This window comes from Pygocentrus nattereri, chromosome 7 (genome assembly GCF_015220715.1).
Source record: "Pygocentrus nattereri isolate fPygNat1 chromosome 7, fPygNat1.pri, whole genome shotgun sequence".
In the NCBI taxonomy this organism is placed as follows: Eukaryota; Metazoa; Chordata; class Actinopteri; order Characiformes; family Serrasalmidae; genus Pygocentrus; species Pygocentrus nattereri.
This window is the reverse complement of record NC_051217.1, coordinates 12,289,648-12,316,469: the sequence shown is the minus strand read 5'-3', so window position 1 is coordinate 12,316,469 and position 26,822 is coordinate 12,289,648. Positions and strand designations below refer to the sequence as shown.

The 26,822-nt window shown below is 39.3% G+C and overlaps 3 protein-coding genes across 9 annotated transcripts in view; 1 reads left to right on the top strand and 2 right to left on the bottom strand.

Annotated features, from left to right (window-relative positions):
• Positions 1-11,395, top strand: part of gse1 (Gse1 coiled-coil protein) — a 290,232-nt gene extending 278,837 nt beyond the window's left edge. For all 7 annotated transcript variants that reach the window (XM_017709438.2, XM_017709354.2, XM_037539721.1 and 4 more), the window contains 8 exons: positions 999-1,603; positions 1,997-2,109; positions 2,284-2,545; positions 3,633-3,746; positions 6,275-6,664; positions 7,493-7,795; positions 8,466-8,569; positions 10,573-11,395. In XM_017709438.2, the coding sequence (XP_017564927.2) occupies positions 999-1,603; positions 1,997-2,109; positions 2,284-2,545; positions 3,633-3,746; positions 6,275-6,664; positions 7,493-7,795; positions 8,466-8,569; positions 10,573-10,710 (2,029 nt within the window). In that variant the 3' untranslated portion in view covers positions 10,711-11,395. The remainder of the gene's footprint in view (positions 1-998; positions 1,604-1,996; positions 2,110-2,283; positions 2,546-3,632; positions 3,747-6,274; positions 6,665-7,492; positions 7,796-8,465; positions 8,570-10,572) is intronic.
• A 4,893-nt stretch (positions 11,396-16,288) lies between these two features.
• On the bottom strand, positions 16,289-19,041 carry gins2 (GINS complex subunit 2). The gene is made up of 5 exons (XM_017683402.2): positions 18,857-19,041; positions 18,368-18,482; positions 18,086-18,185; positions 17,217-17,343; positions 16,289-17,030 (listed from the first exon to the last, which is right to left on the bottom strand). Exons 1-5 carry the CDS (start codon positions 18,944-18,946, stop codon positions 16,902-16,904), a joined length of 561 nt encoding a protein of 186 aa, XP_017538891.1. The 5' UTR covers positions 18,947-19,041; the 3' UTR covers positions 16,289-16,901.
• An 897-nt stretch (positions 19,042-19,938) lies between these two features.
• Positions 19,939-25,759, bottom strand: emc8 (ER membrane protein complex subunit 8). The gene is made up of 5 exons (XM_017709554.2): positions 25,121-25,759; positions 24,509-24,585; positions 24,347-24,416; positions 24,163-24,257; positions 19,939-21,625 (listed from the first exon to the last, which is right to left on the bottom strand). The coding sequence occupies exons 1-5, from the start codon at positions 25,328-25,330 to the stop codon at positions 21,466-21,468; spliced, it is 612 nt and encodes a 203-aa protein (XP_017565043.1). The 5' UTR covers positions 25,331-25,759; the 3' UTR covers positions 19,939-21,465.
• Between the last annotated feature and the right edge of the window lie 1,063 nt (positions 25,760-26,822).

The following is a 26,822-nucleotide window of genomic DNA, read 5'->3' as shown; positions in this document are numbered from 1 at the left end:
TGTGCGCGTGTGTGTGTGTGTGTGTGTTCCGGACTGATAATTACAGTGCTCCTGTTGTCCCTGCCTGTGGGCCTGCAGATGTCTGATAGCCAGCTGGGCCAGAGGGGAGTACGCTCAGATCAAATTAGCTTATTTGAAGTTTGGAGAGAGATTTAATGATCCAGTTTTCTCCCACACACACATATTGGGAAGGAGGTGGAAAAAGATAGAGAATAAGAGAAAACAGTATCTAAAATTTCTGATCCATTTCTAATATCTTTTCAAAGATCCTGAACGTTCTAGCCCTCTGTCTGTTTCTGTAGAAAAGAAGTCTCACTCCTGTCAGAAGAAGAATATGTCCTGTGCTAATAGCAGTCCCTGCAGTGGGAGATGAGCACACACTTCAAAGGCCTACAGCTGGAGCCGAGAATCACAGCACTGTGTGGTCTGAGCCCAGCAAATCCCCTCTCTACCCTCAGAGCTCCAACTGCCCCATCATTAGCCTCCCTTTTCTCGGCCTTACCCAGTATATGTGTGTGTGTCTGAGAGAAGAAAACATAGATCCAGCCTCTGTATTATTCCCATATATGGATACTAAGCTGCAAAATAGCCCATTTGAGTTCAGTGTTTTTGTGATGTCACAAAAACTTGCACATTTCCTAGCTCCAGCATATTTTGCTCATCTCTTAGTGTCAAAATCCATCCAGACCACTTCTCTCTGCAGACTTATTGCAAACTCTTAGCATCAGTGGAAGATCAATTTCTTATATAGCTCCTAAACTCTGAAATAACATTCCAAAGAATATTATGTCTGCAAGCAATGAATCCAAATATTTGTAGGGATAAAGAGGTAAAATGGTCATGTAAATATGAAAATTACATGAAAATGGCTGTTTCATACATAAACCCATACATAAGTGGACCTCAGGCAAAAAAAATAACATGCATGGAAATTGTAGGTAATGGCCCCTTTAATATTTTTGTATTTTTGGTCTTTTCTCTGTCTCTTGCCTACCCAGACCCATTCCAAATCATCATGAGCCCAGTAGCAGAGAGCGAGATCGAGACATCCACTCCCATCTTGGAGCTCCGCCCCCTCTCATCTCTCCCAAGCCCCAGCACAGAGACCATGTCCCTCCTCCGCCGACCACACTTTGGAACCCCGCCTCACTTATTGAGACCTCCTCTGAGTCACGGCGCCCCCCGCATGACCCTCCAGGTCTGGGCCACTATGACATCAGCCGGCTCCCACCACCTCCAGGCAAACCTGATCGTCACTATGGCTCAGAGAAGGTTGACGATGGGCCACGTAGGAAGGACCTGCTGGATAAATACCCACCCATTCGGCCCACAGGCTTTTCAGAGCCCAGCACCTTTCTGGCTGAGCTGGAGAAATCCACACAAACCTTCTTAAACCAGCAGAGGGCAACCCTGAGTCTGAGCAGCCAGTACGGAGACCTGAGTGGTGGTCTGAAAAGCAGCGGGGCCCACAAGGGCCTCCAGATACCACTGCCCCCAGGACCTGAGTCCATGCTGGTGTACGATGAGTTCCTGCAGCAGCACAGAAGGCCAGTCAGCAAACTGGACCTGGAGGAGAGGAGGAGGAGAGAGGCCAGGGAGAAAGGTGGGTCACAGAGAAAAATGTTGTTCAAGCCCTGTTCGCATGACAAACCTTGCTTATTCAGACCTTTTGGTTAGATCAAGTCTTTCTGCCCTGACTGTGCAAAGTGATATGTGATGAGAAAAAAAAAATGCAATCTGGCTATTCTCATTCTGGTAGTATTAGATATGTATATGATCTAGAACCACATAGGAAAACTCACATTTAGGCAGAAATGTGTGCTGTTTCTGAATGTAACCTTGTAATCTGTTCTCAAGTGAAGCTTTGCACTGATTGCATTTTGTGATATAATGACTGAACTCAAAATGACTCCATTTGTACAATGGGAGCTTGTACAGATGCATGAGAGATAAGTGGATTGTATTGGCATGTGCTCAGGCGTGCTGTTGTGTGTAGGTTATTACTACGAGCTGGATGATTCGTATGATGAGAGTGATGAAGAGGAGGTGAGAGCTCATCTGAGGAGAGTGTCCGAGCAGCCGCCGCTTAAACTGGACGACTCCACTGAGGTAGTGCACTGCTGCACACACTAAACCCACTCCAAAACACTTCACACACTACTCTGGCTGAACTGCTGATAATTACAAGCCTTGAGAGCTGTGTCAAAAGTTTTTTATTTTTTTAACTCTGTAGAGGAGCCTGATGTTGACGTCAGATATAACCTCTCTGTTTTCTCTCTGTAGAAAGTTGAATTTCTACGGATATTTGGTCTGACCACTGTGTCACGACGGGATGAGCTGCTGGAGCAGAAGAGGAGGAAGAGGAGAAGAATGCTGAGGGAGAGAAGCTCCTCCCCTCCAGTTGTGGCCATCAAGCGTCCCGCGCTGCCCCCCCTCAGCACCCGCTTCACACCCGAGGAAATGGACAACAGTCCAGAGCTGGAGGATAAGAAACGCTTCCTCACCATGTTCAGCCTCAACCACCTCACCACGCAGCAGAGGAGAGGTACTGTTACTTGCAAGAACACCCACGCGTCATCATGTAGGGGCAATAAGACAACATGTTATCAGAATAAAATCATGACAATAAGCAATCTATCTCATCAGCATTTTTCATACAGCACTGAAATAAAACCAGTTAAACTGGCCTAATGATGTCTTTGTAATGAAACATGCAGTTGGTTGGTGTTCGTTAGCTACCAATGACATCCACAATATGCTCAGAAATCTTTGAAATTTGTCACAAGAAAGATAAATGTCATATTGCCCACCCCTGTTTTATTGTTAGTACTTCTAATACATTGAACAGCTTCAAAAAATAAGACTTTTGTATGGAGGGAGATGATGGAGCTGAACCATGTGAAAAAAAGGGATTTAGCATTGCTTCCGGAGAGTCATAAATTAAAAAGACAAATTAAAACACTGCCGTTGGTTTTCTTAGGGCTCTGCCTCTTCTTTAACATATTGCAGCATAATTTAAGATGTACATTTTGAGTGTAAAAGGTCAAAAATGGTTATGTTACCTGGAGGCAACATCATACCATAGAGGGTTAAAAGTTAAGAATGTTTTTGCCATCTCCTATAAAGTTACCATTTTCAAGTTGTATGTCTCTTTTTTTGGACAATGATGATATGAAGCTGCTACCTTTACTGAGGAGCTCAGAGTAGGTGGCTTTATATTTAGTCTAATCCAACCCGATTTTCTGAATAAGCCCTACATAATGGCAGGATGCTGCTGTGTGTGTGCTTTTCACTGTTGCCTGTCAAAACTTTTTTTTTCTGTTCAATGCTGTAGATTATTTTTATAGTAGTACCCAACATCATATGCATATAAAAGTATACATATAACAGTGTACACATACGTGAATAAATTCACCAAGGTTATATTCATAACTACACAAAAAAAATCTTGAAATACATACATGCATTAACAGTTTTAATAGCTTTTTGTGTTAATTCAGTACAGTTTCATTACCTGTCAAAACTTATTTTCCTGAAACTCATTCCTTCATGCCACTCGCCCTTCTGAGTCGTGTGGCCCAAGTGCCTCCCAGATTTGCCTTTAATGTGTTCTTTCTCTCCCTCTCTGACAGAGAATGAAAGAATGGTGGAGTTACTGCAAGCCATTAAGCAGAAGAGCGTGACTCTAGACACTATCAGACATAACCCCTACCCACTGTGCAAGAGCCCCTCTGCCCATCATTCAGGTGAGTCTTCTCACATTCCCATTCCCACAGTGGATGTGCATCTAAATGCATGGCTTAAACATCTCTGGCATTGTGCCAGATTTAAAAAAAATAGAAACTTTTAAAATTGATAGCTCCAGTCCTGAAATCTGATGGCTTAGCCACGTTCAAATTGGTCATAACATGCTTGATATATGCACAGCTATGACCACCTCACAACAACTGAACACTGTATAACTGTGCCACCTCATGAAAAATTATTGTGCTGTAAATGGAATAATCTTTGACTCTAATGCTTCTTGCTTGGATCACCGAGTGTACTGATGAAGTAAGAACCAGTTTTGTTTAAACTCAGGGGCTGACAACTTGTGACAAGCACATTGAAGATTAAAGGGGGCTTTTTACAAACTAATTTTCTTAACTAGAACCAGGCTGGTTAGCTAGATCTCAGGCTAAAAGATAGCAAACATGCAAAGCAGCTCCATCTTTAATATCACAGGCTTGAATTACACTATATACAATATAATTCACTGTAAAACAGCAATATAAAAGTCTAAAGAATGGGAAGAAAGGGATTTTTTATGATATTTTCATTATTATGCAACAAAAAAAGTAAGAAGTTCATGAAATGACTTGGATTACCATACATTGTTCATTTTGCACAATTTGTTAGTGTTTATTTGTTCATAGTCAATTAATTTCTACATTTGTGAACCTCTTTTCCCTCCATACTTCCTGGTAATCATAGAACACATTTCAGGCACATACATTTTCCTTGCTTTAAGCCCTGCTAATGACATTGAAGGACTGTGGATCATAGCAAATCTCTTAGCCTGTATATCTGCAATTATAGGCTGCAAAAAAGGGTATCTTTGTAAGGGAAAATGTCTTAAATCTAGTGAGATTATTTATTTTGAGACTGTAGTATTACGATTATTACGAACTTAATATAGCGTTTTTTTACTTTGTGTTTTTTCTGATAGCTGTCTTCTGTTGGCAGGCACTTTTGCTTGTTTCAAGAATAATGCTTACAAAAAGCAAAATTATCCACCAATAGAATAAGGCACTTTCACTAGATAAAATTGCTAAATAAATTGCTAGATTAAAAAAAAAAACATCAAAAATGATTGTAATCTTACTAGTTATATTCTCAGAATGAGACATATCCAGTAGATTTAAGATAGGTTCACTTGCCAAGATATAATTCTTTGCAATGATAGCCCATTTCATTTTAATCCATGAACTGTTTTTTTTTTTTTTTTTTAATTATAAAGCATATTATACTCTTGGCAATTTTTTGCATCTTCCTAGTTTTAAGAAAGCATCTAGACCTGTAGGAACCAAGCAACTCCCTACTCTTGTGTTGTCATTTACTTTCAACAAATAAATGAACATATTAGCTTTTCTGTCAACTGTAGCTAGTTAACAGCATGATGTTCAACAAGCTGCTGTTTAGTCGATGTGCTAGGCATACCTGTAGCCTTCTTTGCTCATTCACTGCCAACACAGCGTCCCACTGAGACATGGATACAACACAATGTGCCATCTGTGGGGTGGTGCTGCAACAGCATGAATTCCCTAGGTGTCCTTGCTTTTACTGTTTTTTCCACAATCAGAAAACTAGCAGGTAGGTGAAATTAAATTGAACTGCAGAATGTGGATATGCTCTCCAAAGCTTATAATTAGGGATCATTGATTGTAGTGGAATGTTGTTTGGAAATAAACACATCAAGAATATGAAAATTCAGCTTTACCATGCTCACACCCACAAACCTACACAGAGCAGCTCACTCTGTCAGCTCACTGCAGTGTCATCAGTGTTGTTGAGCCAGATGGTATGTGTTATGAGGAGGGACACTGACAGCTCCAGATGTTCAAAACTGAATGAGAGCTTCTAACACTTCATTAAATGCACTCATCTTTTAGAAAAATAGAGGCAGTGCTATAGTTAGAGTTTCCTGCCCACTAAATACTGATAAGGCAGTTCTCAACCAAAGGCCTATTTGTTATCTGATTGTATTAATGTGTAATGCTGAATACCACAAACCCAATATGTGATTAACAGTGATTAAAATTGTCATGATTAGTTTGCTCAATGTTTAAGGAGCCCACATTATGGAATGCCATTTTTTTTTTTGTTTTCATTAAAGAGTTTTATGTAGTGTATCATGAAAGTTTCCTTAATTTCCCAGTCTATATATTCAAACTAAGCTGCAAAAACATAATTATAGATCAGTCTTAAGGCATAGTAATACAAACTGCTGGATTAACCCTAATAAAGGTTGGAAAATGGTCATGTAAAAGTACATAAATATAATAAGTGCAACTATATAATGCAATAATAATATAGGCTACAGACACAAGTCTGCCACCATGAAATGATTTAATGTACCAGAATCAATAACAGAACAATATCTAATGTTAGTCTATTAGCTAAGTTTAGCTAATTCACCAAAAGTCAATTATATTTGATTAATTTGGGGAAAGCAAAAGCATGATCTTGATTAAAATGTGGTTTAATTATGCAGCCCTTCTATCTTTTTCTCCAGATCCATCCTCATCTTTATCTCCTGGCCAATCCAATGACCCAGTCAGTGCAAGACCCCCTAGCCCCCCAGCTCCAGCTGCTGGACCTCCACTCCCCACTGAACTCTCTGCTTCCCCTGACCATCTCAGGCCACTGCCTGAACCACTCAGAGCTAAGGAGCCTCCCGTGCCCATCTCATATTCAGATAAAGGCAGAGGCAATGATGCACTCCCTGTCAAGAAGCCCACCAGCCTGCTAAACAGTATGCGACCGCCCCTGCACCCTAAAGATGGCTCAAGTAGTCTCAATGGCAGGACCAAACCATGGGAGAGCTTCACTGCAGAGGAGTTTGCTCAGCAGTTCCACGAGTCAGTACTGCAGTCCACTCAGAAAGCCCTGCAGAAGCACAAAGGTAGGCGGCTCCAATTTTACACTTTGCTTTACAGCTCTGTGTGGGAACTCAAGTTGTCACACAGTGCATTTAGGAGCAGATGCAATAAGATGTTGCTACAGAAAAGTCTGGAACCGTGACTCTCATTTGGGGTGGAAAAAAGTGTTGTTACAAGCTGTTGTTACTTGTAGCAAAGAATAAAAGCCTTAGAAGTATAACAAGGCAATAATTACTGCTTTCTTTCTTCCCTCTTGATATATTTGTTTCTCCTCAAGTCTCAAGTGAAACTGTCCAAATTCAGACAGATTTTTTTATACGACAAAGTAGCTTGGGTCCAGCCCCTTAACGAGCATGCCAAGGTTAAGAGCATCAAAAGAAACTCCCATAAACCAAAAGGAATAAACACTTAAAAGGAACCAAGACTCAAAAGGAGAAAGTTTCTTCCTCTGGTTGACACTGGATAGATTCATTTTAAATAAATAAATTACAATAATAATGATAGTTGTGAGAATTATGATTAAAGACACGAGCCTAAATATTAAACAGAAGGATTCAGATTAGACAGAGGCTAGATGCATGAGATAAAGAAATAACTAATGTTAGCAGTCACTCAAAGATTGTAAGAGACAGACTGAGAACTGAATCCAATGAGAGTGCATATTAGGTAAGTAATAGTAATAGATAGTGCAAGACAGTTGTACAGTATCTAGAACCGATTAGGGATTTAATTGGGATCAGCAGTCGTCAGCCTAAATACACTGTAATTGTTCTAGGGGGAAGTGATGATCGACTGTTCTCTCTACTTTTTATTTTATCCCTTTTTCGTTTTTTCTTCCATCTCTCCACCAGGTGGTGCTTCATCCATCTCCGAGCCCAACCACACAGTGGACTCCTCAGTGCACTACAACATTCCAGAGTTGCAGAGTGGCCCAGGCCGTACCACGCACCCTCAAATACACGCTCCACACCAGCCCAATGGCCAGCACTGCCCGTCCGGAACCTGCCGTGATGGGGGACCGCTGCCCACACGGCCTGAGCTCTCTGCTGAGGAGGACTCAGAAGAAGAAGAGGAGGAGGAGGAGGAAGAAGCTCCAGGACCGAGGTGGCAAGGGATTGAAGCTATATTTGAAGCTTATCAGGAATATGCTGAGGGTGAGTTGAGTTTTAAGAGGATATTGCTACAGGGTGAAAGAAGTCAATTTGAAGTGAATTTGAATCATATTTTGAATGCGAATATTTGATTCATATTTTGTGAAGAGCTGTTGTAGTTTAGCTGTTGAACAGCAGATAGCACTGCTGGATATGTTAATACCTTGCAAATACATTTAAGCTCATTATGGTAACCATGAATTTGTTTTTTTGGTCAAAATGTATTTAATGACTTAGGACAAGGTTTATATTTTAATTACCTTTAATTGGAACTTTTACAAAAAAGTACAAAAAGTAAATAGGTTTTATCAGAAAAGTATGAAAAGTACAACTTTTTTTCTTAACAATTCTTAAACAATTGAAGATTTCAGAACTACTCTCTTACCACATAGAGTCAGGCATTGTAGTAGATCTACATATTGTCCAATTTTTAATTATCATTCCATTGAAAATGAACACCTCATTCTAGTGTGCGTGTGCGTGTGTGTGCGTGCATGTGTGTGCGTGTGTGTGCGTGTGCGTGTGCGCGCGAAAGATCCCAGGGACTGCATACCGTTACCATCTCTATGGTGAACGTTTGTGCTAGTGTCCAAGTACTGATGTTGATGCTAATGAGAGTCCAGATCATTCTCTTATTCTTTTTTCTGTCTCCTTCTTCCTGTTCTCATCTCAGAACAAAGTATTGAGCGTGAGGTACTGCACACTCAGTGCAGGAGGCTGGAGGCCCAACACTACAACCTCAGCCTGACTGCTGATCAGCTCTCTCACTCTATGGGGGTAAGTGGCCATGTCAGACACACATTTGCTCACTTTACTCTGGTGATCCGCTCTCGCATCCCACCTCATTGAGAGTGCTTAGTCATTGAATCCCATTTCCCCCTTCAGCCATGTTAAATCCTCTTTGTGAATAGCCTCTCTGTATAGAAGACTATGCTCTGCTTTAGCCACTCAAGCTGCTTAGATGCTTCACATGTAACCAGCAAATGAGACCTCCTTAAATATTTGATGTGACTACAACTGCTGAATATTTTCATTTAGCATATTCTATTGACTCCTTTCTGGAATATTTAAATAGTCTCTGAGCATTAATGATTAAGATGTGCTTAATTTTAATGGTCTAAATGAAAGACATTCTGTGAGACATTACACATTTTGATCTTAAAAATAAATAAATAAATAGTATGATATAAAATGAGCATATATGTAAATATTAATAGAGAAAGTTTTATTACATCATCTGAAAAAAATGGATGTAATCTTTTATTATCAAATTTATTGGAAAGGGGTTTTATTATTTGTAACAATAATGGTACTATGTGAAACCATTCTTGAAAGAGTCCTTTAAGGAACCATGTAAAACAGATTTTCCATCATAGAAAACAGCCATTAAACAATAGAAAGAACCATTTCAATGCAGTTGTGCACTTTTATATAGTATATATAAATATATAATATATATATAAAGTGGCAAGAAAACATATGTGAACCTTTTGGAATTTTATGGTTTTCTGCTTTAATTTGTCATAAAATGTGATCTGATACTCATCCAAGTCAGGTGTATTGACAAATATGTGCCTAAAATAATAACACAAAAAAATATGATCTTGCAGGTCTTCATTGCACACACTCATTTAGCATTCAAAGTGGTAGTGGAAAGTTAACCCTTGGAATTAATTGCTGGTTGTAAGCTGGCCAGACCCTGATGCAGCAAAGCAGGCCCAAATCATGAGGTTCCCTCCACTATACTTTACAGTCGGGATATTGTCATGGTGATCTGCAGTGCCTTTTTTATGTAGCGCTGCATGTTCTTTCCAAATAGCGAATCTTAATTTCATCTGTCCACAAAACATTTTGCCAGTACCGTTGTGGACTGTCAATGTGCTCAAACTTCAGGCGTACAGCAGTGTTCTTTTTAATAAGCAGCGGCTCCTTCATGGTGTCATGCCGTAAACACCCTGCTTGTTCAAGGTTTTACGAACTGTAGACTCATGAACACAGATGTTAGCCTGTACCAATGATGCCTTCAAATCTTTGGCTGTCACTCAGGGTTGTTTCTTTACCTCATTGATGAGTCTCTGTTGTGCTCTTGGGGTCATTTTGACTGGGCACCCACTTCTTGGCAGAGTAGCCATCATCCCAAATTGTCTCCATTTGTAGATTCTTTGCCTTACTGATGAATTTCTAAAGTCTTTGAAATAACTTTGTAACCCTTTCTAGCTTTATATAAATCAACTATTTTTGATCGTAGATCCTCTGAAAACTTTTAGGCGAGGCATGGCTTGCATACGCGTATCCTTCTTGTGCAGAGCAAGCTCAAAAAGAGTGGTTTATATCAGTCAAAGTAGCTCTACTCCACACCTCCAAACTCATTTTCTTAACAAGACTCCAGGTATGCCAACACCTGACTCCAATTAGCTTTTTTGATATCATTAACTCAAGAGTTCACATACTTTATCCGCTAGTACTGAGGTTTTTATAGTTGTTCTCAATGAAGACATGAATGCTCAGAATTTTTTTGTGTTATTATTTTAGGTACATTATATTTGTCAATATGCTTGACTTTGATGAGGATCAGATCACATTTTATGACAAATTAATGCAGAAAACCATACAATTCCAAAAGGTTCACATACTTTTTCTTGCCACTGTATATAACCATTATTTTTGCTGAAAAACCACTGTTTTCCAAGGATGTACTTCCAATAAGCAGCTGGACTGCTAGATAAGTATGTATCTTGCATGCCAGGCTGTTTTTCTAACAGCTCTTTCTTCTGCTGCAGGAGCTGATGGCTCAGAAGCAGAAGCTAGCGGCCGAAAGGGAGAAGCTACAGGCCGAACTGGAGCACTTCAGAAAGTGCCTGACCCTACCACAAACTCCCTGGTCCAGGGCTCACTTCAAGGGCTATCCTCCCAGGTGACATCTCCACTGCACCAACGAACCCTCCCCAGCCCCGCTTTACCCTCAAAAACCCAGACTTCAACCCATCCCCTTTTGGTCCTCCAGTGTGAAGGGAGAGTCTCCTGGTTGCCCTGCACAGAGAGAGGTGGAGAGATGTTGCACCGTGGGCACACTGAGAAGGACTGATGCTAAAAGGCCAAGCCCAAAAACGTGCCATGAGCGTAGGACCGGTGCCACCCACCAACACCCCCTCCAGCTTGGACCTTTTCAGCACCATCGGTATGCTTTTTGACAGTCCTCTGTTCAAAACATACATACAGACTGAGGTACAGAGCATTGGTCCAAAGCCCACCACAGCTTCACAGAATTAAAGCAAGCTTCCTGCTTTGAGCAAACTGAATGGTCCAAACGCGAGTGACCTAAAATCCCAACTCCCATATCTATTAAACATAATATGAGCATGTGGCAGCCACCAATTCTATCACCATCTCACCTGGAGATCCAAGGAGCTTTCAACTGGAAATGCACTTAAAAAGACAAAGAACCCAGAAGAACTACCTGGAGGTACTGTGTTATAACAAGGAACTCCTTTCAAGTTAGGAAAGAACTTAATAATGAAAAAAATGCACATTTTGTGAAAAAAATAAAGGAAAAATGTTTTATTCAAGATAGATGATTGAGAATAAAGTTTTTAAAGAGGTGCTTCAGCCTTGTATTGTAAATATCAAAACAAAACGAAAAAGAATTTTGTATGTTTTTATTACTTAAATACAGTAATTGTTCTTTGGAAAAAAAACAAAAAAAAAAACAAGCCTGCCATTTTTTTTTAAAAATATGCTTGTGCTTTTTAGGGCGTTAAGCTGAAGCCTTGCTTTTAGTGTTTGTATTGCTGCTGGTCAGGATAAAGAAAGGAGGAAGAGCTCTGTGCCCTCCTCCTGTGTGTGTGTGTGTATGTGTGTGTGTGTGTGTGTGTGTGTGTGTGTGTGTGTGTGTGTGTGTGTGTGTGTGTGTGCGCTACAGTAGCATCAATCCCCTGAAGCAGCGCCAGACCCAACACTGGCAGAAATACACCACTCTCTGACTCCTTCCATCCACACTATGGACTACTGTCATAGGCTTCCTGTATCACTTCCCATCTGTCTGAATCATCCTTTTTCGTAAGGAACCAGCCTGTGTTTTCTATTTGACTAGCCTTATTTTCTTCAGAAGTGACAACAACATGCATGAACATCTACACAATGCACCTAAGAAGCACATATACAGAACTGTGCAAAAGTCAGAGACCTACCTTTTTATTATTTAACTCCCAGGCAATATGGTCACTATGTACAATTTATTATTTTTTCAGCATGTTAAGCAGAAAACATACATTTAACAGAAAAGTACACAGAAGCCTCAACAACTTAATTTTTCAGTATATCATGTGTCCAGCCTTTATTACAGCTTCCATTCTTTTCAGAAGACTTGCTGTCAGTTTTTCAAAGAAATCTGCAGGGATATTTTTCCATACATCTCAAGTTCAGGCTTACAAGTTGGTTGAATTTTTTAATCACAAGCACATTCAGTGATATTGAGGTCTGGCCTAGCAGTTGGCTTGATTTGCAGATTTTCTTCAATTTTCCTTTTCTTAGGAACAGCTCCTTGTCAGCTACACATCCTTTCAGACTTAGTGTACTCTTACAGTGGAAGGATGGACAGAAACACTTATGGATTTTTTTCAGATCTGAAACAAGAGTGGAGCTTTTTTCTCATGTCTCTCAAAGATAAAAACTGTAAGTACTGTGTATCTGATGGAGACAGTTTTGTGGTCTGCCGGATCTTTGGTCGGTCTCTGTCCGTAGGGGTGATATTTCCTCTCATGAGTGAGTACTGTGCCAAAAGTACCCACAGAACCACACAGTGAGATATCATGCCAAAGGTTATTTGATATCTAGAGGAAAGACAATATGCTCATCTAAGCTAAATTCTAAAATCTTAGGTTATGGAGTGTCAAATAATCAACTGCCTTTCTTAATAAGCATACTTTCTGTCCTTGGAGGGGAGATCTTTTTTTTTTTTTGCCAAGATTGAAAGATTTGCCTCTTTTCAAACACATTATTAACCTAAGCCTATGAAACTATGTGAGTTTTTTGACCCAGTATGGCTACAGCCAACACATTCAAGTATAACCCTATGATTTAAGAAATGTGTTCTATGTTCTGTCTTTTTTTCTTAAATTCCTTGTATTTGATAGCAAAACAGCTGCCAGTGTTTTCAGACCAACTATTTTAAAGCCTCTTTCCGTACAGATCCTCAGCTGTACACTTTGCGCCATGTACACTCAGTTTATCAGTCTGTTTTACCATGTCCAGCGATTGCCATGTTGAGCATTTGTCCTTTCAGCATTAGGCCAAAATAGCAGCAGTCTCTTTATATCCATGGACTGACTTAGCAAACACTTTGGAACAGTATGTACTGCGGTTTGTATTCTTAGCATTAATCCAAACCTAGGCCAGGCTGTGGAGTGCAAGGCCATGATATTGTACTTGAAAAAAGGCTGTGCTTTTATTCTTGGGCCCCTCACTCCATCCCAGGTTTCATTTCATTAGTGTGCTCAGAGGCCTGCAGGATGGGCAGGTTTTGGAGGTGGTTCCATGTTTACAGATCCAAGGCTGGCCCTAAAGAGCATTGACTTTGTGCAAGTATGTATGTATGTATGTATGTATGTATGTATGTATGTGTGTGTGTGTGTGTGTGTGTGTGTGTGTGTGTGTGTGTGTGTGTGTGTGTGTGTGTGTGTGTGTGTGTGTGTCTGCTTCAGCAAGCACTACCACTGCCTGTCCAGGAGCAGGGAAACGCCCTCTCTCCCCTTTGCCCAACTCACGCACGCACACGCAATAGCCCCCGAATTCAATGGAGGATGTCTAGATGCTGTGAAATCATGTTTTTATGAAAAAAATGTACTTGTTTGAATTCAATGTAATGTAATATATTCTTTGTTGAATGTAGTAATTAGGTATTTATGAATATATTGCTGTAATTTCAGAAAAAAAAAATAAAATATTTCAAAAATGAAGTTCTATTTCACATTAATTTGGTCAGTATGATTCAGTCAAACAGCTTTTGTTTTAAATGTGTAGCCAAAGAATGTTTAAAAAAGATAACCATGAAGACATAGCATCTCAAACCCAGGCTTTATGTTTTAGAAGATACTCCTATCTTGGGATAGCTTGGGTTTCAAACAGACAGGAATTTACATCCTTTTGTGATTATTGTATGTCCATTTCAAATTACTGCCCTTTTCTTTTAATCCTTTTTAATCTATACAGTCGTTGTATAATGCATACTACATCTCATTACTGAATACTATCATGCATACAGATTTTATTCCAGCTGTAGGAAGGCTCCACCAGTGCAGCAACACAATGCATCTAACAGCCAACTGAAAACTGTGTTCTGTTAAAAGTAATTGCTGTGTATCTGCAGTTCAAGCATGATAGATGCTGACTCTGAATTTTAGCTTCAACAAATTGGCTAATAGCTGCTTCATTTAATGCAGAATAATAGGCAAGAAACTAGCTGAAAAGGAGGTTAGCTTATACAACAGAACAGTGGTAAATTCACACCTCAAAAATAAACTATTTCAAGAAACAAAATCTAAAGCTGGAGTACCCTGACTGAAGATCACTGAGAATCTGTGGGTAGATCTTAAACATCCTGTTCATGCAATATGGCCCAAGAATACCACAGGACTAGACTCCTTATGAAAGGATGAGTGGGTGAAAATTCCTAAAACAAGAATAGACTCAACAAGACTCTTACAGAAAAAAGGTGCAAGCTGTGATATCTGGCAAATATATATATATATATATATATACACTGCTCAAAAAATAAAGGGAACACTCAAATAACACATCCTAGATCTGAAAGAATGAAATATTCTCATTGAAAACTTTGTTCTGTACAAAAGTTGAATGTGCTGACAATAAAATCACACAAAAATCATCAATGGAAATCAAATTTATTAACCAATGGAGGCCTGGATTTGGAGTCACACACAAAATTAAAGTGGAAAAACACACTACAGGCTGATCCAACTTTGATGTAATGTCCTTAAAACAAGTCAAAATGAGGCTCAGTATTGTGTTTGGCCTCCATGTGCCTGTTTGACCTCCCTACAACGCTTGGGCGTGCTCCTGATGAGGTGGCAGATGGTCTCCTGAGGGATCTCCTCCCAGACCTGGACTAAAGCATCCGCCAACTCCTGGACGGTCTGTGGTGCAACGGTTGGTGGATGGAGCGAGACATGATGTCCCAGATGTGCTCAATCGGATTCAGGTCTGGGGAACGGGTGTGCCAGTCCATAGCTTCAATGCCTTCATCTTGCAGGAACTGCTGACACACTCCAGCCACATGAGGTCTAGCATTGTCCTGCATTAAGAGGAACCCAGGGCCAACCGCACCAGCATATGGTCTCACAAGGGGTCTGAGGATCACATCTCGGTACCTAATGGCAGTCAGGCTACCTCTGGCGAGCACATGGAGGGCTGTGTGGCCCTCCAAAGAAATGCAACCCCACACCATTACTGACCCACTGCCAAACCAGTCATGCTGAAGGATGTTGCAGTCAGCAGATCGTTCTCCATGGCGTCTCCAGACTCTGTCACGTCTGTCACATGTGCTCAGTGTGAACCTGCTTTCATCTGTGAAGAGCACAGGGCGCCAGTGGTGAATTTGCCAATCCTGGTGTTCTCTGGCAAATGCCAAGCATCCTGCACGGTGTTGGGCTGTGAGCACAATCCCCATCTGTGGACGTTGGGCCCTCATACCATCCTCATGGAGTCGGTTTCTAACCATTTGTGCAGACACATGCACATTTGTGGCCTGCTGAAGGTCATTTTCCAGGGCTCTGGCAGTGCTCCTCCTGTTCCGCCCTCCTACGGCCTCCTCCACGTCTCCTGGTGCACTGGCCTGTCTCCGGGTAGCGCCTCCAGCCTCTGGACACTACGCTGACAGACACAGCAAACTTTCTTGCCACAGCTCGAATTGATGTGCCATCCTGGATGAACTGCACTACCTGAGCCACTTGTGTGGGTTGTAGTCTGTCTCATGCTACCACGAGTGTGAAAACACCACCAACATTCAAAAGTGACCAAAACATCAGACAGAAAGCAGAAAGGTACTGAGAAGTGGTCTGTGGTCCCCACCTGCAGAACCATTCCTTTATTGAGTGTGCCTTGCTAATTGCCAATAATTTCCACCTGTTGTCTATTCCATTTGCACAACAGCATGTGAAACTGATTGTCAATCAGTGTTGCTTCCTAAGTGGACAGTTTGATTTCACAGAAGTTTGATTTACTTGGAGTTATATTGTGTTGTTTAAGTGTTCCCTTTATTTTAGAGCAGTGTATATATCAATTTCACATCAATTTCACAGCTGTTGTGCAAATGGAATAGACAACAGGTGGAAATTATTGGCAATTAGCAAGACACACTCAATAAAGGAATGGGCCTGCAGGTGGGTACATACATACATACATACATACATACATACATACATACCACACATATTTATTTATTTATTACTTTTTTGAAGTCAGTCAAGTATAAAGTAACTATTAATATTTGCAGGAAAAATGTTTTAATATTTTGCTGTAGAACTTGTGTAACCCATTGCCCAGTGGGGTCATACAAAATGATTCAAATGCAAACTCCACAGAACACAAAAGGTTTTACAAATTGAACATGCCAGGCATCAGTTTGTCTGGATTTGTGTACAACTGTATTTGTGTCATGTCTTTTACAAACATTTACAAAAGATAGACCAGAAGATTAACAGGAAAAAAAAAGAGGAAAAACAAATGCTGTTGGAGTGAGAACTGTCTTAATGAACACTGAACATAAAGACGGCTTACTTCTGCACTGTCAAAGAATTTCCAGTATTTGTTTAACAGATTGGCATGTGCTGTAGACCTTCCTTCAGCTGTGTTGCTACAGTGTCCATAAGGCTGAAGTCACAGCAGCATGTCAGAAGAAACCTGTCCAGCCTGACAGCCCTTACATGTTGTGGACAAGGGTGAAAGACAGCCACTTGTTCCACAGCATGAAACAAATGTAATGATACTGCTCAGAATCGTTAGAGCTACAGCCGGAAAGCTCAGTAGCACCTCACATGAAATAAGAGTGGACTGCAGTGTAGGTCATGCTAGTCCTGTCCCGATACACTGCAGCTTAGTAATCCTGCGACTTGCCCGAGCCTGAGCCTGGTTGGAGGTTGGAGCGCAGTTTGTACATGCAATTCAAAGAGTCCAGCAGAAAGCTGCGCGTGGTGTTGATCTCCAATAGTGTGAGGTTATCCAGCTATAATAAAAAAATAAAAAAAAAAAAAATCCATTTTAGTCTAGAACAAAAGTGGTCAAAGATAAACCACTCCGCATGTATTGAAACAAGTACCATAGTTTGCATAATGCTAACTGGTAGAGTATAAGCTACAATTCATTCAGTTACTGAGTTAGTTACTGAGTGTGTCAATTTCTTCTAGTTTACCCTGGCATGAGCCTCCTGTTGGCCAATGAAGCTGTCGGCGGACAGGCGCAGTTTTGCAATACGGGTGTCCCAAATGTCCTTTACCAACGTCCGGATTTCATCAGCCTTGGGAATGTTGTCTGCAGCACTACATGAAGGATTTTACATAGATTAATACATAAAGAAACTCAACTTGCAAAATTTACTTTTTGTAAGTGTCGAAAAAGTTATGAAACCTAAAAATGCATTTCTATATTTAACACCAGTATGCACAATGTGTGGATTTACATGTTTTATTCTAAACTGTAAATTGCTTATTTGAGATGAACACCGAAATAAACAATCACACTGTAACATTAATTGTAATATGAGTTTAATGACCCTCCCCCCACCACCACACACACACACACCTTCCATTTCAGTTTATTTATACATCTACATTTAAAACTATTTTACCACTACATGGTTTAATGCAAATGGGGAATAAGCATCAGTTCATGCAGAGTATAAGCACTTATATTTTCAGGTTTGCTTCCATTTTGAATTCTGTGGTCCATATTCATTACTTTATGCATTATAGAGCTGTAATTATGTATTTAACAGAACAATGAGGCTCAGTCTCCAAACAGAACTTTTTCAAAGTCTGTCATTCAGCCCTCTAACGAAATAAGAACTATAAATCACAACCTTTTGAATCTATGAGCCCAGTCATTTGAGTGTAGTTGCAAGCATAGCATAAGACATCCTGAATCTGCCAAGATCACAATCTGCAAGTTTGCATGAAGACATTTTGATTAATTTATTAAATATTATTTAGATTTTGGCTAATCCATGTTGCAAATTTCTGATCCCTATACTAAAAATAATGGTATTTATACTGCAGCTCTTACTGGTTCAGTAGCAACTTGGTCAACTCCATGTAGTATGGACTGGGAATTGGCATGAAGGTGTCCTCCTTCCTCTCCTGCTCCCTGATCTCTTCCAATTTATCTACAAGCCACAGAAAAATGAGAGCTTACTTTTAGTAATAGGCCATCTGGTCAGATCGCAACAAGCTGTGAAATCAAGTCAAAATTACCCCAATGGTTCCCAAGCAAAATACCAAAATAACTTGGGTTATATAAATTTCTGTAAAACGAGGAAAATCTAAAGCAGTGTGAGACCAGATTTACCTGCGTCCATCCAGTCCGGAGGAACTATTCTACACTTCTGTCTTTGCTTCAGATTAAGGGCCAGCCAAACGGGCACGTCCACCGGTAGACCAGGGTTGAAAGGGCCCAAGTCTCCCTACAAAAGGAGTCCACAGCTTTTCGTGATTACAAGTAAAAACCGCGCTATCGAGAATCTCGTTTTAGAGTTGTCGAACAACTAAGGTTACTGTTAGATAACGATATACAAAACGTGCATACACAACAAGGCTGAAGTCAGCTTTTTATTCGCCAGCTTCTTGTTCGCTTCTTTCCGCCATGTACGTTCTGTTACGTTCAGGCACCTCAGGTTCGAGACTAACCGCTGCGCTATCTAAGGTGGAAAAGTGAAAACAGAAAGCGAACACGAAGCTGACTCCAGCCCCGCTACAAACTCGCTGTATTGTGTCTACACAGCTGCTCAGCACAGTCCGTCAGTATATACGCGTTACCTTCCTGTACATGCAGACTCACCCCGATTAAATAAATTTTATCCAGACTGAAATTCGGGATGATCTTCACCATTTCCTTCTCGGCGAGAAATTCGACTTCTAATGGATCCATCGTTCACAGAAACGCTGAAAAACGTTGTCAATGCTGTGCTTAATGCCTTAAAACAGGCAGTGCTGCTTTTCCCGCGTATTATTCAGACATGTTGTATGACGTCGCTGCCTCGTGGTTTCCTGCAGACCGCAGACAGCCCGCAGTTTTACCACCAGGGGGCGCCAGAGCGCATTCTTTTATTTTTCACGTCAAGAAAAATACATTACATGACTAATATTTGGGGGCGTCATAATACAGGTACATTGTCACAGAGTCAGTGAGCATAGTTTATTATAATAATATTATTATTATTAGTAGTAGTAGTATGTTAAATGCTTTAGAAATCTTGCTATTCAAAGGCCATTTAAAGCCCCCCAGCATTGAGCTGTGAGGCAGTGGAGTGATGGAAATCCGTTTGGGTTAAGTTTGAGTGCCAGAAAGGATCATCCAGCATAAGTGTCTGACCTCATTAATGCTTATGTGGATAATTGTAATCAAATCCTCAATGTTCCAACATGTAATGTAAAGCTTTCCCAGGCGTGTAGAGGCGGTTACTGATGAAAAGAGGGGCAAGTCCCAATTTATGCCTTTGATTTCAGAAGAAACACTGGGTGAGCAAAATGCCTACTCAAAGAATTCTTTGCGCATTGTCATGGAAGTACCAATTTTGGTTCGGTAAACAGCTTCAATGGGTGGAAAACCATTTTTGTAAATGAAACGTGTGAGTTAGAAGAACCTGTTAATGTATAAGCAAGAAGTTCTAGGAAGAGCCTTTCAAGCGGAACCTTTACATTGTGAAGCATTTTTCACTTTTTTTGGTCTGAATTTTACAATTTAGAACGCTTTTAGAACTTAGATTTTAGAATTTAGAACTTACAACTCTTAGGCTTTTGAATATGAAATGATTCTAGACACCAAGGCAAAACTACAACATTATCAAGGTCAAGATGATTTGAGCCTGTAAAATAAAAATCAACCAGTCAAAAGATAATAATAACAAAAGACAGCTATGATCTGATGCAAATATTATTCAAGAAAGTTTAGCAAACATTTAACATTTCCACGTTTTAGCATTTTGTTGCTAAAGACAAATTAAACAACATTGTTATAACATAGTAATGCTATTATGATATAAAGAGACAACACAGTCATTTGGACACGGTTTTACAAGGTTCTTTAGTGCAAAAGCACCTGCCATTCGGCTGCTATTTTTTAAAAAGTAGGCTTATTCTTGTCATTACATGGTCCGGCATGTTACTTCTTCCTGTTCTTCTCTCATAGCAAACCATCTAAAATTACTGTGAAAGCAAGACAAAATGATTACTAACTGGTATGACTCAAAAAAATGGATCTGCAGAGGAATATCTGCAGCATACTCGCATTCAAAAATATTTTCTCGGCGTTAAAACATCTTATAGAAACTCAGTCAAGAAGAGCCTTTTAAAGTGTTTTACCAAAACAAGCCAATAAGTACAAAGCTAAACAGATTTTTTAAAAAACACTTTATTCTTACTTCTACAAAAGCTAATTTTAATTTCCTTCCACCTGATTCTAATTATGAAATTACATTATATTTTTTCCATCAGAAATGAACATTACAGAATTATGTATATTTCCAAGGCAGTCTTTTCCACACAAATATTACCTATGTCTTAATAAAGTAAAACCATAACAGCAGAGCTTCAAAACTGTTTATATATTAAGACTAAACTCCTTTTAATGCTGCGTACCAAAATAAGTATATACATTAAACTGTTTATGAAATGAGAAACACCTTTCATTTAAATGACCTCTGAAAGATTATTTATTAATTATCTCTGTAAGGCTACAGTAACTCGGGAAAAACAAACAATAAAAGCAATTAAGTTAAAACCATTTCCATAATCCTCTAGCATTTACATTTGTTTTGTGTATGGATGTCAAAATGTTCTCACACCAAACCATATTTCAGCATTTAAATTCAAGTTAGTTTGCAACTGGTAAATAACCAACTGACCACTTCAGCTGCTGAAACCATGCTGAGTAATACACAACACTGCCACTTCTATTCAAATTCTAATGCAAAACACACATCCAATCAGTTTCTCCCAGGTTATGAAAAGGAACAAAAGAGTTATGTGCTAATTCAGATTACAATGTTCATAAAAGTTGAAAATCAACAATGAAGTGATGGTCAGATTGAAAACTGTAGTATTAATTACAAAAAGAATATTTAACGGCATATGAAAAGATGGGCATATGAAAAGTTTGAGGATAACTGCCCATCAATCAAACTGAAATGCCATAATAAGGTTGTGCGTTAAATGGATGCATAAAAACTGTTGCCTGACAACAAGTTTAAGAAATAATCCATGCCATGACGATCACAATCATTCCAAACAGCACGTGGTACTTATGTCCTGCTTGCCCTTTAGAAATATTTCATTTCTGAGCTTTTCCCACTGGGAAGAACCTTTCCTATTGGACTGAATACAGTAACAATATGCAACCAATTTTGGCATTAATGGCTTGGACAGGTAAGGTAGACCCCTTGGACAACTTCAGCATAGATGCAACACCGATTTGTTGATTTCAGGATTTGTCCAATCATTCCTGAGGTCATCCAAGTGGTTGTCAAAGTCTATGAGGTTTTCATAGGACCTACTCTCCAACAAGGCTGATGTGATCTTCTGAGCTTCTGTCCAGTCTTCAAACGAGTCTCTGAAAGGGTTTTTGAAATTCACCAGTCATTAGTCATCTTGTACATCACAGGAGTAATAAAGAGTAAGTGTTGACATAACGAACAGAAAATCTTTATGATCAATTTGTGGTCAAATCAGTGAAAGGGCATCACTTTTAGTACAATGAAGTGGTAGCATCAAAACATCTAAATGAGTTAGAGGTGCGTCTAAAAGACACAGAATTTAAGAACACACCACTGACAAACCTAGGTTTTAATAGGGGTGTAATGATTATTCGACTTAGTCAACTAAACTCGGTGACCAAATTAGTTGGCAACTAATTTAATAGTCGATTAGTTGGCGACGTCATTGTGCATTTTTCTCGCGCTCACTAAGGACGTTTTGTCATTACCGATTACTGGAGAGTTAACAGCCTCGCAAAGGCTGACTCAAGAACAAAATCCTGGAAAGTACTGGAAATGCTAAATTAGTACTGGAAGTGTGTGAAGTAAGCTACAGACGTGTGTGGTTTGGGACACAGCGATAGTTGTGCTGGTGAGCTAGTTAGCTAATGTTAAAAGCCGCCATACTTCATGTTGTGAGCTGAGCTGTAACATTTGTATTTTGAAATGCAGGTTCTCTGGTATCGTTAATAGAGTTGGAACAGAGAAGCAAGTAAATATTATTCACAGCGACCATGTCCACTTTACAGGTAACGTTTACAGTTTAAACACTGCATCTGAGTCTTAGTGTCGAGGCCACCGGTGTATTTAAATTCAGCAAACACCAAGAGCGTTTCCAGCGTTTGGCTCCGCTCGCTCACAGTTTCAGGAGGCAGCTCTCCCTGAGCACAGTTACCGTTGAACCGAAGCATTAATACAAAGTTGTTCAAATATCCACTCTCAGAGGTGAGCAAGACTCACAGGATCACAGAGAAATACTGACTTTCCTCCGTTTCAATAAAGACCTGAGATTGTCAGAATTTAGTTGCAGCCAAGTGTAGATAGACAGCTGAATGCACAAAGCACAGACTGCACTTTAAAATTAACATTTAAATTTAGAATATTTTTTTATTTACTTCATTAAATGAAAACTGATTTAGTTTTGTTATATTTTATTGATGCCACTTTGCACATCCTTGGTTTTAAATTTTAAAAGTTTAAATTTCTTTTTAATATTTTGTATGAGCAAGAAAGTTAATTGAAACAGTTAATGTTATTCATCTTTATTGTCTCCATTATTAGTTAGCAAATACATAAAACCTCAAGCTAAATTTAAAAGTGAATAGTTACATAAAAGTTATTTGGTAACAGTGATTCATAATCAAAATAATTGATTATTCGATCAGTAATTGATTGATTCGACTATCAAATTAGTTGTTTGTTGCAGCCCAAGTTTTTAATGATAAAATCTGCAGACTTAACAAAAATTCCACATGAATTAATACAATTAAGGTGTAAAGAAAGTCATTCATTTGATGTAAAATGTTGATTTCTACATAATGTTTCACATGAAATACCTGATGCCTGAAACTGTGCTTCATTCACCAACCATTCTTAAGAAGAAATTTCTTCTTAAAACTCACTCAGTTTTCACAGATACTTCCACGAACAATCAGACATGCACAAACATCTTGCAACGAACCACAATACACTTTACACCATTACCAAATTCCACTATACCCCCTACTACCCTAATACTGCACAAGACATCCATGTTACTAATACTCAGTTCACTCTTTTATTAAATATGACAACTGACTGAGAGATAAGAGTTTCTAAATCTATTGAGCTTGTGTTTCCTTTGAGCCAGTTCTCAAATGGTGAAGGCTAGTAAAAAGTGCATATATATCCCACCACACTAAGGTAATTAATGGCCAAAACCACAAAAAAATAACATATGTTCATTTTATTTTAATTACTTTTCATAACTTCTCCTTTTTGGTAAATGTGAACACACTGGCATATAAACACTGAATATGTGGCCTGATGCAGACATGACAAATTGGGTGTCACTATGATCTTTCTCAAACTTCAAGGAAAGTAAATCTCTTCCTGTTTGACAATTCATTACTTTGTGGGGTTAACAGTGAGACTACAAATTGTTTTCATTGCTTTGTTGTTGCAACATCTTTACAACTCCTGAAGCATTATTTAGTGCTTTCTCTGTCCAATACACCTGATCCAACTTATTTAACTATAAGTGATGAGATAAATCAAGTCTGTTGGAAGAGAGGAAACACTAAATAGCAGTGTTGCTATTGAAATAGTGAAAGCTATTAGAAGAGAAAAACAGAAGAAATATTAAGAACACCAGAAGCTAATATCACAAAGTGGTACAAGTCCAACTCTCACACTTAATTTACCAACCCCATCAAATTTTGCGAGAAGAAATGAGGTCAATAAAATTATACAGCCTGTATTTGATAAAATGGTAGAGTGTTTCATACGACAAAAACTACAATACATGTTGACCAATTATATTACCTCAAATTTGTAATCATTCTGCAAATTCAGTCATATGCTTGTTTATAAATGTTGACCTTCCAGATTTACTGGAAACAAAAAAAATACTCACGTGCTTGGGTCTCTGCACTTCCACTTATTGTCAAGATGATCGTAAATGGAAAGGATTGGCGTAAAGCATCCCATAGTAAATCTGCTGCTGTCCAGCTGAAAGAGATCATAATGCAATTTTATTTGTAAAATTAACAGTTGTATTTTAGTTCTATCCCACACTTAAGAGACTTCTGACAACTTACTATTATCATTGCTGCTTCACTGAAATTTTCTGAAATCCTTGCTGCTACTTTTTCAGCAACTTGATTTGGTCTGGAAAAGTTTGAGATATACACATCACAACACGCATATCAAAAGACCAAGTGCCAAAACTCTCACTAAACTTAAAGCAGACTATGTTTTACCTCACTTCCTTTATGCGTTCGTTTGCTTGATAGTAACCAGCTATTACGTATTTATTTTCTTTACACCATGTGTCAATCTGAAAGAAAAAAAAAAAAAAACAACAACACAGGACAATCATGACCACTTCAAACAGCATACTGCAATATGAACTAAAAACTGTTTACTTGAAATCTGTCATTCACAAGCAAGCCAAGGCTGTCCACATGCCTAAAAGTGACAATGGATAGTTTAAGCTTAAAGGATTTTTTTTTAGCAATCAGCTCTTTAACAGCCTATTATGGAGTTAAATTGGCTGTGTTAAAGTAAGAAATGCACTAAAATGTGCAGGGCAGTGAGCCTCTAGGGCCAGAGTTGAGTAACAGTGGAAAAGACGTACATTACTTTTAGCTACATTAGTCTCACAGCTCCAGTACAAACGTCGGACACCAATCTCATCAGTTCTTGGCTGATTGACAACATTAGGTTAAAAACTGTGAAATTCTGATTATTTTTTTCGGTGAAACATTCTTTTAAGAGTTTGACAAAACCCGTAGGTCCTACAACAGCTCGGAAAATCAGACATAAATAAGCCAGAACAAACAGAACACTGTTAGTTACTGTGTCCACCTTACCAATGTAAGTGCCACCTCCAACATGGGAGCTAGCGCTAAAGTGCCGTGAAACAGGGGTACACAGTCCACGCAGAGTATGGTGCTGGTGTGGCCCTCTTTCTTCTTCTCTTTCTGCTTCTCAGCCACTAGTATCCCATTAACAGCGCAATGAGGATACTTCGCAGCGTGCAGTAACATCTTACAGTACGCCTGAGTCGTCAACTTCAGCATTCTCACTCTCACAAGGCCCACTGCCTGACTGGCATACAAACGAACCAGAGCGAGTTAGAAGGCGCAGCCGCTGTAACTATATCGAGCTACAGCACAATGTCTTCAGCAATCTCACAGGCTAACAGGCTGGCTAGCTCGCTAGCTATCTCTCCAATTTCATACCGACTTTCCTAAACTAGCAGACTCCCTGTACTTTGAACACAGTGCCTTTATCGGGCGCCAAGGTCTCGAACTATTTTGTTGTCGTCGTCCGGTGGACCAATCCTGTATCTTTAATATAAAAATCTAACGACTGTAGATCACGAGCTGCTGCTCACAGTGCCTTCTTCCTAATTACACGCTCGTTCAAATGGGTTCTGAACTGTGCACCGGCAACGACCGTAAACCACTACGACCCTTTGCGACTTGTCCAGCAGACCTCCATTTCGGCTCCGAGGTTTGAGGAGGGAAATATACACCATATGCACATATACACCATATGCTGGCAGCGTTCAGACCATTTTGAATCGCCACTTATTTCACCACAGGCGACTTATTGGTTGTGGATTAACTGTGAATTAATTGTAAAGACACAACTGAAACACAAACCAGAAATGAACTACAAATCCCAGCGAGAGTGACTGGCAGCCTCGTAGGATGAGTGGTAGTGACGCCATCCGCGCCAAACGCGTTGTAGTCGGTTTTGCAGAAACGTTCGTACGCATTCTGTCAAATACTGTCACATATAGACGTCAGACAAAACCACAAACATCACATTACAGGAAAATGTCAACGAGGTCGTTCAATCTTAGTTCTGGCAGCTTTCTAATTTTTTGAAAATAAAATCATTTTCAAATATTATTTCTCCTTATTTACATAAGAAAACAATTTGTTTATTAAAATGTTATTTAAGTCAATATTTTGTTTTATTAAAATATTTTTTATGAACATAGAATTTGACTATTATTTTTGAAAAAGCTAATATGTATTTGCTTTGTTGAGGTTGATCAATAAAGCCAAGCAACAAATGTTATTTATGACTCTTATATTAAATACTGACAACTGCAATAAGATACTACACGTTATAAATTACTATTAGGCAGTATATGATAAATACCCAGAGAGGTTTATTACACAATTATACAAAATTTCATACAGGATATTACTGTACTTATTTTCCTGATAATAAGTATGTGAGTAAACTGGACATCTTTACGCCCTCAAAAATAAGACAAACAGCAATTTCAGAATCTTTGGAATTATTGATCTTGGAACAAACAATAAAAGGCTTTTCATGATAAACGTGAACCACAACTGTTATTGGCGAAATGGAATTGGCCACTATTTTCGGCTTCGAAGAAAATCTGTTGTAAACATTACAATGAGGAGATAGTATCATACTGGGGACAGATATTTGGTGTATGGATACTTTTAATATATCTAAAAGTGCTTCAAACGTGCACAGAGCCAAAATGGCTGATCCCACTGTTCGGTTTCATGGTCCGCCAATGCC